The 14727-nt window shown below is 42.3% G+C and overlaps 1 protein-coding gene across 1 annotated transcript in view; it reads left to right on the top strand.

Annotated features, from left to right (window-relative positions):
- Nucleotides 1–14727, top strand: part of PSTPIP1 (proline-serine-threonine phosphatase interacting protein 1) — a 93536-nt gene that overhangs the window by 41874 nt on the left and 36935 nt on the right. Inside the window, exon 4 of the mRNA XM_084640957.1 lies at nucleotides 13974–14008. Coding sequence (XP_084497083.1) covers nucleotides 13974–14008 — 35 coding nt within the window. The remainder of the gene's footprint in view (nucleotides 1–13973; nucleotides 14009–14727) is intronic.

Below are 14727 nucleotides of genomic sequence, written 5' to 3'. Positions count from 1 at the left end.
GTGTACTTTGGGACCTCCCATCATTGGTGCATTTGGGATGCAGGGGTTTGGGAGGCCCTAGTGAAAGAACTGGAAAAAGAGGCCACCAGACAAGAACTTCAAAGGGAGGAGTAGGGTATATCAGTGCAAGTATGGTCAAGGTTTTCAGAGCTTTTAATTAAAATAAAGCTTGAGATATTTGCATGGCTGCAACCTAAAATTGTAGTCAAAGTCTCATCTGCATGAATGTTAGATTGGGGAGGAGAGAGGACAGGTTTAGGACTTTTAACTTTCTCCAGGCTTTGGACTTGAACATCGCTCTGAAGCCTGAGAGACCAGATTGTCATATTTGGGCAAAAGTGGCAAAGATATGAAAAACATCCGTACGTTTCACACAAGTGGGAAAGGATGTCCCCAAAGGTTTTTAAAAACAGCAAGGCTTTTCAACTGAATAACAAGCTACACTGAGTTTGCAAGTGCTGAATGGTGGTTTGCTGTTAGGACTCAGGGCGTGCAGTAGAGCTAGTCTCCAGGCAGCCTCATCACTACAGCTGGCCTGCTGCAGGCTACCTGATTGGCTAGAAGGGCCAGCAGGCCAGCTTGTAAATCAGCAGCAGCTTGCTGGCTGCTCAATGCTCATGCCCACCACTGTGCCTGCTCCTGTGTTACCTGGTCCTAGATGCTTGCATCCAGCCTTGCTTCTGTCCTTCCTCTGCCTTGAATCCTCCTTGCCTGCTACTCTGCTTGCTCCAGTTCCTGACCTCTGGTTTGACCCTTGGCTCTGATTACTGACTCCAGCTTGATAGACTCGACTCTGGTATCTAGCTCCTGACCTACTGCTTGACCCTTGGCTCCAGCTTCTGACCCTAGTCCTTGATTCCTGACGCTCACCACGACCACCAGGCTAGATTGCCCTTGTCCTGGTTGGGTGACGTGCACAGTGATGGTGCCTTGGCACGTTATGGCTGATTCACAGCCAAACATGTGCCCTTTGAGGTTTAAGGGAAACAGTCCTTTTGTGCTGCAAAGTGGATCCATGCTTGAACTCAGGAGTATTCCCCGGCTCCTCAGGACCACAGAGTTACACTCAGCAAATGAGTTGGAGAGCCTGATTTTCAGATGTGCTGAGCATTCACAACTCCAGCTAAAGTGGGGAGTTGTCCTGTAATAAAGAAGCAGCAGAAGCGGGTTAAGCCCTGCCTTTTCTAGCAGGTTAGCTTATTTTCTTTTTATTCTTTGCCTGCCTCTGCTTCTCCTTTCCTTGTCTCTTCTCATGTACGCTATCTCCCCTCTTTTTTCCTCCCCCCGTCCCATTCTGCCATCCTCTTCTGCAAACCCACATCTGCCATGCATTTCTCTGCAGTGCTTAAAATACTGAGAGTCCTGCACTGAGCATATACTCGAGTCTCTCAAATACAAAGCAAAATTCATAACAGACTTTGAAAGATGTGCTATATTTATACATGGTGAATAAAGGAAGGAGCTCAGATACTTCGTTGATAAGCACAGTATAAGAACATACATATAGAACAGTACAGGTCATGTTGAATTTTTCTGTATTGTGCACATCAACAAGTTGCTCTTTGATTTGCTGCTCAAATGATTTGAAAAGTTGCTTTCCTGCATGGTCACTTTACAGCAGAGCTCTTGTTCTCCACTCTAAGGCCCTGATCTTTGAAAGTGTCTGCACATTGTACTTTGAAGTCAGCAAGACTCTATGAAAGAGTAAGGGACCATGCACATGGATCCCATTATAGGATCTATAACTAGATTAGAATTGACATGAAATGAGGCAGTGAGAAGCTGTCAGACGATAGAGGGCAGAAGTGGTTATACTGCGTAGGTCCCTTTGTAGTTTAGATTTTGTTAGGCTGGTGTAGGAATATGGGTCTTGTTGGAGAGACTAAGGAATGAAGTGTACTTTTTCAGTCACAGTTACCTGTTGAAAAGTTGTGGACTTTCAACTAACCTATATTTTCATGGCTCTCATTATGGGTTTGATGAATGGATTTACCACCTACCTAAATAAAAATGAGTTAAAAACCTTAGTTATATGTTTAAAGCCATTATGTTACTTGCTTTATTTTGTTTTCAACTTTATGATACAAATGTTATAAGTGATTCTGAGGGTGTTTGTATTTTCTTATAGTTCGCATACAACTAAGCATCATGGCATCAGAAGCAAAGTCTTTGCTAAATTTATGATGGATCATAATACACCTAAAGGAACTAGCAAATTTGGTCTCCACATTTTTTAATTGTATGTTCTAACCCAGGGGTCGGCAACCTTTCAGACGTGGTGGGCCGAGTCTTCATTGATTCACTCTAATTTAAGGTTTCGCGTGCCGGTAATACATTTTAACGTTTTTAGAAGGTCTCTCTCTATAAGTCTGTAATATAGAACTAAACTATTGTGGTATGTAAAGTAAAATAAGGTTTTTAAAATGTTTAAGAAGCTTCATTTAAAATGAAATTAAAATGCAGAGCACCCAGGACCGGTGGCCAGGACCCGGGCAGTTTGAGTGCCACTGAAAATCAGCTCACGTGTCGCCTTTGGCACGCATGCCATAGGTTGCCTACCCCTGTTCTAACCTGACATCAGATTTGGTCCTGACTAAGCTCCCCTATTGGGGGCCTAGTTGCATTCCCCCAACATAGTTTTTAACCTGGCGTAGCTTGGTCAATCCCAGGTGCGGGATATAGGGTTGACCTCAACTAGCTGCACGGAAATAAAAGTTTTCTGTGCCTTGTCCCCAGTAGGATCTAGTGTACACTAGAAAAGGTTTGCTAGTAACAGCTACACTGGGAAACCCTCTTAGTATAAACACAGCTTATACTGGCAGAACTGTGCTTATACCAGTTTCCTGAGGTGTAGCATCAAAAGAGGGTTTTGCTGGTATATTTGGCTGTATGTTAAGGCTTTTGCGGATATAAAAATTGCATACAAATAATCACACCCCTGACATTATTATACCAGAAAAAGTGTAGACCTGACCTCAAGATAACTATTACTAGGTAAAAACACACCTCTTTTTGCAGTGTAGACATAGCTCCAGATTCATAATACATAGGACAAAACAAACAGCCTTTTAACTCATTTCCCAAACCATGCTACAGCATTAGACTTTGCAAAAGAATACCATGACTGTTGAGAACAAAATTAAGCCAAGGAACTGAAGGATATGAAGCGAAAAAATTCTTTAATTGTCTATGTAAGCCAATTGCAAGATCCTGGGTAACAAACAAAAGGAATTGGATTTGCTTATTTATGAGCACAAATTTGATTTACCTGGTGTTACTGAAACCTGGTGGGATGAGTTACATGACTGGAATGTTAAAATCAACGGTTATAACCTATTTAGGAAGGATCATGTCGGAAAAAGGGGGGGGGGGGAGTGGCACTATGTCAAAAATGGCATTACCTGTTTCCGAGTCACTGGCAACTCACAAAGAAATGACCTTGACCAAATATGGATCAATGTCCTAATAAATAAAGCACAAGATGGGGTATTAGTTGTTGTCTGCTACAGACCACCAAACTACACTAGGGAACAGGATGACCACTTCCTTGTGCACCTATTTATAATGGGTAGGAACAAAAGCTGCATGATCAAGGGGGACTTCAGTTTGAATGACATATGTTGGAAGTCAAATGCTGCCAGTATTAAAACATCCTTGGAATTTCTAAATATTATAGATGATAGTTTCTTAAGAAAATTCTATATTTGACCTTCTTTTGACAGATAAGGAGGAATTGATCACAGAACTAAAAATGGTAGCTTAGGTACAGTTGATCATGACTTGATCACATTTGTAAAGTGCAAACAGAATAAAGTCCAGACCAGTAACATATGTACTTGGGGCTTTAAGAGGGCCAGTTTCACAATCCTGAAAACACTTCAGCTGCAGGGGAAGAGTTTAACCAGAAAAATGTAAATGATAGTTGGGAATTGTTTAAGAACACTTTACTAGAGGCCCCAAAAGCCACAATCCCACAATCAAGGAAGAAGGCTGTATTGGTTTAAAAACTGACCTGCTTTAGAGGGGAAGTGAAGGCAGTTATAATAAATAAATAAATAAAAATGGAAGAAAGGGGAAGGTGATAGTAATGAATATAAATCAGAAGCTAGGAATTGTAAAAAATTGATAAGGGAAGCAAAGGGACTCAAGGCAATATCTATTGCCAGCGGAGTTAGAGACATTTAGGAGGAGTTTTTAAAGTGTATTAGAAACAGAAAGAATCTTAACAATGGTATTGGTTCATTACTAGATGGAAATGGTAGAATTATCAATAATAATTCAGAAGAGGCAGAAATGTTAAATACAAAACAGAAATATTTATTGAAGAAAAAATGAATGTTGTAGTCATACCATACGATGAGGCTATCACTCCTTCCATTTCACTAGTATCTCGTGAGGATGTTAAACAGCAGATACTGAAGTCAGACATTTTTAAGTCAGCAGGCCCAGGTAGTTTATATCCAAGACTTTTTAAAGGAATTATCTGAGGAACTTTCTGGATGGCTAACATTGATTTTCAACAAGTCTAGGAACACTAGGGAAGTTCCAGAATATTGGAAAAAAGCTAATTTTGTAGCAGTATTTAAAAAAGGGTAAATGGCATGTCCTGGATAATTATAGGTCTGTCAATCTGACATTGATTGCAGGCAAGATAATGTACTGTTGATATTGGACTCGATTAATAAAGAATTAAAGTTGAGTAATACAATTAATACCAGTCAAAATGGATTTATGGAAAATAGATCCTGTCAAACTAATGATTTTTTATGAGATTATAAGTTTGATTAAAGATAATAGTGTTGAAGTGATATAATAATAAACTTATAGACTTCTGTAAGGGATTTGACTTGGTATCTCATGGTATTCTGATTAAAAGAGTAGACCAATATCAAATTAACATGGCACATATTAAATGGATTAAAAAATTGGCTAACTGATAGGTCTCAAAATGTAACTGTAAACAGGGAATCATCACTGAACAGGTGTGTTTCCAGCTGGGTCCAGCAAGGATCGGTTCTTGGAGTTTCAATGAAGTCACACAAATGAGGGTCATTCTTGTCAGCTGCTGTTAAATGTTACTATTTAACATTTTCATCAGTTACCTGGAAGAAAACTTAAAATCATCACTGATAAAGATCAACTATCTGATTACAAAGCTGACTCAGGCCAAAGTAGGAGGCATGAAATTTAAAGATTCATCTTTAGAGGATCTCGAGTATGCAGATGATGATGCTTTACTTGGAGGGACTATTGACCAACAACAGCTAATGTTGGAAGAGTTGCGAAAAACTGCAGAATCTATGGGACTTAAGTTCAGTGGTGATAAAACCAAGTTATGCATGCCTCCTATAAAACAGAAACCAATAACCTGCCAATGCTGCATATAACTTGCAAAACTATTCACCCATTCAATGTCATTATCTATCTGGATAGTTATTTGACAGCAGGACTTCCTTACCCAAAAAAGTCGCACATCGGATTGGTTTTGCGTCAGTGGCATTGCAGCATCTTCACAGGCCTCTGTTTGGGTGGTGGGATCAGTGCTTAATTTGTAATGAAAGAGGTGCCAGGGCTCAAAGCATTTAGGTGCTGGGGCTCAAGCAGTTTTTTTTACTTTCATAATTGATGCGGCAAGCCTGGAGGTGAAAGGCTATGAACTGCCAAGCCAAGAGATGCCAGGGCTCAGCCCTGGCACAAATTAAGCATTGGGTGGGATGTTTGTGTGACAACTAATATATGAATGTTCAGTGCAGTAGAGATGAAAACTCTATTATATGGAGCAGAAACATGGTTGGAGAGGGAACTAAATAGTTTTCAATGTCAAAAGTTACAGAATATTCTTAACATCCATTGGTTTGATTTAATGACAAATGATGAGATACTTAGATAGTCTTGCAGCAGTTGAGACCAAGATGACTACAATGGTGGGGTCACATCCAACATGCAGAAGAAGCTACATTTTTACAGGAGACTTATACAGCTGATGTTGACGGAAGTAGAGCATGAGGCCGACCATAAATGAGATTGGAAGATGCAATTTTGAGGGGTTCAAGAAACCTAAATTGTCCCATTACTGACTTTTGTTGAGGGAAGACAACTTGTTAGGAACCATTCAAAGTGAAAGTCCATTCTACTCACCACTTCTGCTACAACACAGCCATGAGAATCTGCTGGATAAACGTTGCAGATGACACAAAAATTGGGGACTGGTAAATAAGGACAAGGACAGGTCACTGACACAGAGCAATCTGGATTGCTCAGTAAGCTGGGCCCAAGCAAGTGATATATTTTAATATGGCTAAATTTATACCCCTAGGAACAAAGATTGTAGACCACACTTACATGATGAGGGACTCTATTCTGGTGAGAGTGACTCTGAAAAAGATTTTGGGGTTGTGGTGGATAATCAGCTGAATGCAAGCTCCCAGTGTGATGCTGTGACCAAAAAGATAATGCAGTCCTTGGAGGGATAAAACAGGGAAATCTTAAATGGGAGTGGAGAGGTTATTTTACCTCTTAATTTGATATTGGTGCAACTGCTGCTGGAATACTGTGTCCAGTTCTGGCATCCACAATTCAAGAAGGATGTTGGTAAACTGGAGAGGGTTTAGAGAAGAGCCAAGAGAATGATTAAAAGGTTAGAAAACGTGCTTTATAGTGATAGCCTCAAAGAACTCGTTCTACTGAGCTTAACAAAGAGAAGGCTAAGGAGTGATTTGATCACAGTTTATAAGTACCTACATGGGGAAAAAATATTTAAAAATAGGTCTTCAGTCTAGCAGAGAAAAGAACAAAATGATCCATTGGCCGGATGCTTGACAAATTCAGACTGGAAATACTGCATAGATTTTTAACAGGGAGGGTAATTAACCACTGGAACAATTTACCAAGGATCATGGTGGATTCTCCATCACTGGCAATTTTAAAATAAAGACTGCATGTTTTCTAAAAGATCTGCTCTAGGAATTATTTTGGGGAAGTTCTATGGCCTGTGTTATACGGGAGGTTACAGCTTCTGGCCTTGGAATCTATGAATTAAAACCTAGTTTAGTCCAAATACTGGTAGTTTAGAACCAAGCCAGATGTTAACCATGGCCATGGAAGGAAGAGAGGGGATTGATGTTTAACTGGTCTCCAGATATGTAGGTGGGACTAATTCACCTGGGACACAGAGGTAAAAGTAAGCCGCTATGGTCCAGTACGGCATACTGGTAAGAAAGGTGGCTGCTGGTACACAGCCGACTGTACCGGCAGGGCTGCTGTTGGGGGGTGAGGGGGCAAAAGGGGCAGCTGCCCTGGGTCTCGGCGATTAAAAGGGCCCAGGGCTCTCAGCAGCGGCCAGAGTCCCGGGCCCTTTAAATTGCCACTGGACCCCAGGCGTCGCGGGCTGGGCAGCGCTGAAGGGCTGGCTTGGGGAGTCTGGCCCCAGACCTGCCCCTTCGGCCCAGAGCTGCCCCCCCCCCCACCTTGCCCAGGACCCCGGCTGCTCTGTGTACTGGTAAATCTGTGAAGTTACTTTCACCCCGGGGCAGAGAGTACACACAGCCAGTGGGGAGTGTTCTCCTTAGGGCTGAAGAGTGCATAGTAGAGGCCATAGTCTCTCACTCTCCATTTTAAAAAGGTCACACTTTTTATAAAGAGAACATGGTGCATTGTGTTACTGTTATTTATAAGAAATAAGATTGAGATGGTGGTATTTTCCACGCCTATTTGCTAAGCGAAGGAAAAAATAAGCTGTGGTTTTCCTGTCAGAAGAGTCACTCGTATCTTCCTGTACATCAGTAGTAAAGGGACTTCATAAATTACTGAGTTAGACTATTCTGAGCTTCAGGGAGGGGACAAGACATTCAGAAAAACTCAAACTGACGCAGCAAACATTACACTTTTCAGTTGAAACCACGTCTGAATCCAGCATTTCTTGAGATATTCTGTTCCTTTAACAAGTGAGGAAGGGAACTGGGGCTTTGAGCCACAGTTGATTCACATGCAGCTGAACACACTTCAGTGGGCAGGCAGGGGTAAAACACAACACAGACAAAAACTGTTAGTGGATATAGAGAAAAGAATGTGGAGCAGAAAGAGTGAGAGGTTGCAGCTTCGGGAGAAGCTAAGCAGAGAGATGGGTTGCTAGCGACAGGAAGTGCGTCTAGTATACACTAGAAGGTTTTGTAGCTGTTTCACAGCAGCGTGCACTGGTACTAACAAGGGTGCAAACACCAGCACTGACAGGATGCAGGCGATTTTACCCACTCTATCATGAAGCCAGGCTTTCATGACACAGTGGTGAAAGCATCCTGAGTCCCCTCGAAAGCACATTGCTGCTAGCGCTGGTGCAGCTGCACTTTTGCTAGTGCAGGCTAGGTCTATAAAGCATTCTCTCTCTCTCCCTGCTTAACAGCAGATAAGGCAAAAGGACGAGAGTAGAAGGGCTGCAGAGCAGCCACCTGACCTTCAAGGAAACAAAGGACATCTATATGACAAATAAGGGACAGAGCTTAGTTTTAAGGATCGCCATCCCACATCCCAGTACAAAATCCTGCTTCTGATCGATGGATACTTTGCATGATCAGTGCTTGAAAACAGATTTATAATCTGATCCAATTCTTCTCAGCAGTTCCATGTGGTCCATGGGAAATTAGTCACCAAACAAGGGCCACCCTTGAAAGGGGGGACAGCAAAGAGAACAGGCCCTGATGGAAGAAAACCAGGGTCAGTTTTCAAGTGATCAATCCCTGCAATGTCTATACAGTCAAGAAAGCTACAAGGGGAAGCAGTGTTGTTTAGTGTATAAAATACTGGAGTGGGACTCAGGAGACCTAGGTTCTATTCCTGGTTCAGCCACTGATCTGCTGTGTGACCGTGGGCAAGTCACTTCATTTCTTTGTAAAGCGCTTTGATGACAAGCACTATATAAGAGCCAGGTATTATTATAAATTATAGTGAAAGTCCATATCCCGCATCTTCATATTTCCACACAAGGTATAAGCTCATTTAGGAAAGAAACGCATATGGTGATTGCTTCCTGAGCAAGTACCCAGGAAAAGCAATGCTCCTTTTTTAATGCTCATTTCAAAATATTTCAGGAAACACTTACTTCTTTCAACCGTGTGCTGAATTTTTTAAAAGTCTTAAAAATACTGGTTTCAGAATAACAGCCGTGTTAGTCTGTCTTCGCAAAAAGAAAAGGAGTACTTGTGGCACCTTAGAGACTAACCAATTTCTTTGAGCATGAGCTTTCGTGAGCTACAGCTCACTTCATCGGATGCATACCGTGGAAACTGCAGAAGACATTATATACACACAGAGACCATGAAACAATACCTCCTCCCACCCCACTGTCCTGCTGGTAATAGCATATCTAAAGTGATCATCAAGTTGGGCCATTTCCAGCACAAATCCAGGTTTTCTCACCCTCCGCCCCCCTCCGCCCCCCCACAGACTCACTCTCCTACTGGTAATAGCCCATCCAAAGTGACCACTCTCTTCACAATGTGTATGATAATCAAGGTGGGCCATTTCCTGCACAAATCCAGGTTCTCTCACTCCCTCACCCCCCTCCAAAAACCACACACACAAACTCACTCTCCTGCTGGTAATAGCTTATCCAAAGTGACCACTCTCCCTACAATGTGCATGACATTGCTCAAAGAAATTGGTTAGTCTCTAAGGTGCCACAAGTACTCCTTTTCTTAAAAATACTGCAAGGAATGAAATCTCTAGTACATGTCTGTAGCCTGGTTAACAGGAAAAGGTTTCAGCCACTAGATGGCAAAAATCACCTGAAGTTGGTGCTTGGTTATTGATCAATCTGCCAGAGCTCCCTTGACTCTAACCCCAAGTACAGGTCCTTCATTTCTCTGCCAAAGTTTCATATGAAAACTCGGTCTTTAAATCCATGCTTTACGAAGTGCAAGACTTTAATTACACACAATACATTTCTATAGACATTTCACACGGATGCTAGCAAGCAGGCTTGCTGTGGGGAGGTTCAAGGTGAAGGCTGATACTTTGCCTGTAACTTAGTTTAACAACCCTCCCGACTTGAAATAGTGGTACTTCCTCCTCCCCTCCTTAAAAACGTGAGTGTGGGGACAATGAATTTTGTTCAAATGGCCTAAAACTGAGGCATCCCCACACCCACAGACATCAGAACAAAAACATTACAAATCTCAATAGGAAATCACACCCACATAGAGAGGGACTCTGAAATGAGATGCTTTATTTAGTCACCATTCATTCAAGCGTACTAGCAAAATTAAATTACAAGCATCTCACACATACATCTCTACCAAATGGGATACTTTCCTTCACCCACACAGCTATACCCCGATGTACTGGAATGAGATGTTCCATCCATGTCAGAGCTTCGGAAGGTGATACATAGCTGATACATGGGGCTGTACCTGGTATATTGTGCAGCACTCAAGTGATTAAAGAGATATTTGAAGGTTCTTAGGCCTAAAATTTGACCTGCCTATTCTCCCTCCTATCTGTTTACAATGTTTATGTGCATGTCTATTCCCCCAAACCCCACAAAAAAGGTTAGATTCAATTACTCCCACCTGCTTGTAGCCAGGGGCATTATTACAGCCTACTGGAAGACAGACTAACCCTCCTCCACTCAAAGGGACCGTAGAAGAAAGTAAATCACAACATCTGGCTTCCTTTCGTAAACCACTCTGATAGCATAGACCACTTCAAAACTAAAGAGAGTAAACTCCTTTTCCCCTTGTATTGAGAATGTATCTTTCTTCAGTATCCAATATGGCAATTTAACTACATCTGGCAGAAACTGACATCTCAGGCTCGAGGAAAAAAACTCTGGAAATGATAGATCAACATGCTGTGCAAACAGTAAATGCCCTGGGTTTGTTTTTTATTTCAATATTTGTATGTTACTCTGATGAGGTATCTAATAAAGTGCCCCACCCTCACTGTAAGATATATACAAAAGCAAGGAACTGACACCTCAGGCTGGAGGAAAAAAACTCTGGAAATGATAGATCAACATGCTGTGCAAACAGTAAATGTCCTGGGTTTGTTTTTTATTTCAATATTTGTATGTTACTCTGATGAGGTATCTAATAAAGTGCCCCACCCTCACTGTAAGATATATACAAAAGCAAGGGCCAATATGTATTGTAAGTTATATTTACTTTTTTAAAAAATCCCTATCATGTCATCTAGAACAAAAATGGATAATAAATTTAGTACAGTGGGTGGCTTATTTGATTTCAAATTTGGTTAAAAAGACTCCTTCATTTCTGAGACCTTATGCTCCAAGTTTAAGTTTGCATCAAAAGTTTACACCAGCCAAGTTATACATGTTTGGGAACACAGGGATAAAATGAAATGCAAGGGCACCTTCAAAACAACAAAGACGCATATCTTAAAATACATTCAATCTTTTATGCTATATCCTAGTGATCCAAGGAGATTCACAGGCTTTTACAGGCCGGCTTGGAGCCCGCTTTTACAGCAGAGGATTTTAAGAGCACCAACTCAAGCCTTTAAATAATCTTTTTGTTTAGCGCCATCAGTTATTCATAACTCATTTCAGGGAAACTATTTTGTTGGTTTATACACAAAAAGCTGAAACAGTCTGAAAATAAGATGTATATTGATCATTTATGGCTGAAAGGCTTTTTGGTCACACATTTTACAGGTAGCCGTGCTAGCAAATTTTGAATCAAGACTCCAGGTTTTCGTGATGTTCTTTGGGGCCTGCATGATGGTGTCCACTTCCCTTTATATTTCTCCCCTAAGAGTCCACAAGGTGCTTCAAGACCTGAAAAAGGGTCCTATTTCTCTTTGCTGCTTTATGTCCAATTTAAACCCTAAACAGGCCCATCTGGAAGGGCATAAGGTATATAGACCATACTTCTTGCCCTTCTGGCTAAGCATGTGCCACGAAGAATGGGGAGGCAGCACATCTTTAAAGATGACAGCATCAGGTCCAGTAGCACAGGCAGATTGTACTAAGGGAAATTCTCCAATAGCAGGCCAAGTTTCTGCCCTTGGATCTGTGCTCTACTGAAGTCAATGAGAGCTGCATGCATGCATCCAAGAGCAGAATGAAGGTATATGTGATGAAGTAAACCTAATTGTTGCCCTGGTGGCGATAGCTGCCTTCAAATGGTGTTAACAAGTACAGTCCACCCAAGGACTGAAAATGGCAACTCCTCTGCTCCAGGGCTGGATTACGTGTTCAAAGAGGTCAATGCTAAAGACACTGGAGATGCTGACATGGAAGAATAAGGGCGACCACTTGGCTAGTTCAGCACCAGCTCTGCCAAGATTGCATGTGGTGGTGGTGCTGTTTTTAATATGAAACCGGAGTACAGCAAGGCAGAAGCCAGGGATTTGCTTTGTCGTTAAAACTGATGGGAAGGCCATGCCTAGAATGTTTTTAAACACAGCTCCAAGTCGCAGCCAAAGGAATAGCACCTGGAATTCCCCCAGGAAGCATCAGTATTGGAGAGGGTAGGAGGCTGCACCAGACAGGGTACAAAGTGTGGGTTTTGAGCCAGGTGCCTGCAGGCCCGCTCCTTTGGAAGCCAGGCTGCCATCAGGAGGCTGCACCTCACCCAAAGTACCACAGAGAATGTGCGCTCCAGTATGTGTGTCTCTGGCCTCCTTGGGTGGCCCAGGATGCACATAATTTCCTCACAGATCTCTGTCCCCCAGGGGTTGGCAGGGACACACATCCCTCCCCACTCCATGCGTGGCCAAACTTTATGCCTTTAGCCATTGAGTATTTCAGAAGTGCCACTCACGGGCTTGGCTGAATATTCCTTCCCCTCTCATGAGCCATATCAGGCTCTCTCTTTATCAAGCCCCTGGACAGACCTTTGGGAGGTCGCACAGTCGGTGTCCCGGAAAGATTACCTTCTCAATTCACAGTACAGCCCCCAGTAAAACCACTGATGCCCAGGCTCTTCAGAACTGGGTGCAATTGGAGCAGCAATGCTGCAACAGAATGGGAAAGTGGGGTTTTTGGCATCTCTCTCTGAATTACTCCTCTACCTCTTTGCTGTTCTTTCTGCTGCTTCATTAAAACGTTTGCAGCTTGTTCCCTATTCATCTGCCTGACTGATTATCATTTACTCAACCCAGCACAACAACAGACAATATACTACTGCCCTTTACCAGCCCCCTGTGAAACACCATTATAAGACCCCATCTTTTACTTTGATCCAGCTCCATCTGACTTCTCATACTGACCAGTGTAACGTTTTGTCTTGCTAGTCTCACCTGTATTTCATGGCCTGGTGCTGAGGGCTCCGTCTGGTGGCAGAGCTTATTCATACTGCACTGTGTAACTGTGAATAGCCACTGTGGTCCATCGTTTCAGACCCCTAGAGTGTATGGCTCTGAAAACCATTGGTCTTAATTTGGTGTCTTTAAAGAATTTGGAGACAGTACCACAAGGGGGTGCTACAGAAGTGCAGGAGGGAGGTAATGTTACACAGCCAATGCATTGCTCCTGCTATGAGGATTATTAAGGAGGAAAAAACAAGATATACTGTACAGCACTGATCTCTGACTACAGAGGTCTTGCCTATCTCTGTCCTCAGAGATCTCCCCTTTTCGACTACTATTCCAAACATCAGTTATATTGGTCATTTGTATTTCCCTGTATTCATGTTCTCACCAAGACATTGGTACAGACAAGTTTATATTAACACGTGTAATAACTAATACCGAGGGGTTAAAGAGTCCAGTGCACCAGGAGTTTGGAAGTCTTTAATTCCCTGCTTCATGAAGCATTTGATTGCATGGCCTAATGAAACCTATAAATGTAATCTCTCTCCCATTTGCATGGTCAATTATTTTTGGATTGGGCTATTAAAGGTTTTATTTATTTTTGTGTTTCTTTGAGGGTAAAAGTCCGGTAGTGGACTTTTTTTTTTTTTAGATTCACAGTCTGTCATTAGGACACTATACCAATAAGTATGTGTTTGTTTTCTCAGCACTCTGAAGGCAGCATTCGAGGTCCTAAAGCAACGTAAGTTTGTATCCTTCTTCCCATCCCTGTTGGAATCCTTTCATTGATGGCTGATTTGTCCTGGGGCCAACCCATCACTGCAGAAGACAGATTTTCTATTCCAAGTGTTTTACTGCCCATTATTTACACTCTTTACAACTCTAATCCACAGGGGTCACATTCCTCCTCAATAGCTCCACATTTAATCCAAATTCCCTTTCCCCAATAGCATTCACTGTACCCACTATAATCCACTAGCAGAGGAACAGCCAAGCTGCCATCGCAGTGCCTTTGCTAACCCTCCTTCCTCCTGAGTTCCTAAGAAACCAAAGAGCCTTAAAACTGTCTCCAGTTTAGATCCTCAGGTCTCTGCACTGGGAACTATGCTTCCCCTCCCAGCCCAACCCCTTAATAAGGAAAGGGATTTCCTCCTCTTTTTGGTAACAGGATCCCAACCCCGCACCAATGAGTTGACCACACATGGCTGAAACAAAATCAAAAAGGACCAGCTGGCCAATGAGTGACGCCTAGCAGACTAATTTTGTGTGTGACCGTGGCCAAATTATTTAAGGCAGCATCTCCGGCAATCAGGATGTTTAGTTTTCTATGCCTCAGTTCACTCATCTGTAAAATGGGGGCTGTCATATACCCCTACAGTTGTAAAGTGCTTCAAATCCCCCCAGATGAATGACAGTAAGCAAAAGCACACCCATCTCACCAGCACAGTCGGCAGAAATTAC

This window comes from Lepidochelys olivacea, assembly GCF_965140295.1.
Source record: "Lepidochelys olivacea isolate rLepOli2 genome assembly, chromosome: 10".
Taxonomy (NCBI): domain Eukaryota; kingdom Metazoa; phylum Chordata; order Testudines; family Cheloniidae; genus Lepidochelys; species Lepidochelys olivacea.
The sequence above is the reverse complement of the archived record's forward strand: the minus strand, read 5'-3'. Positions and strand labels throughout refer to the sequence as shown.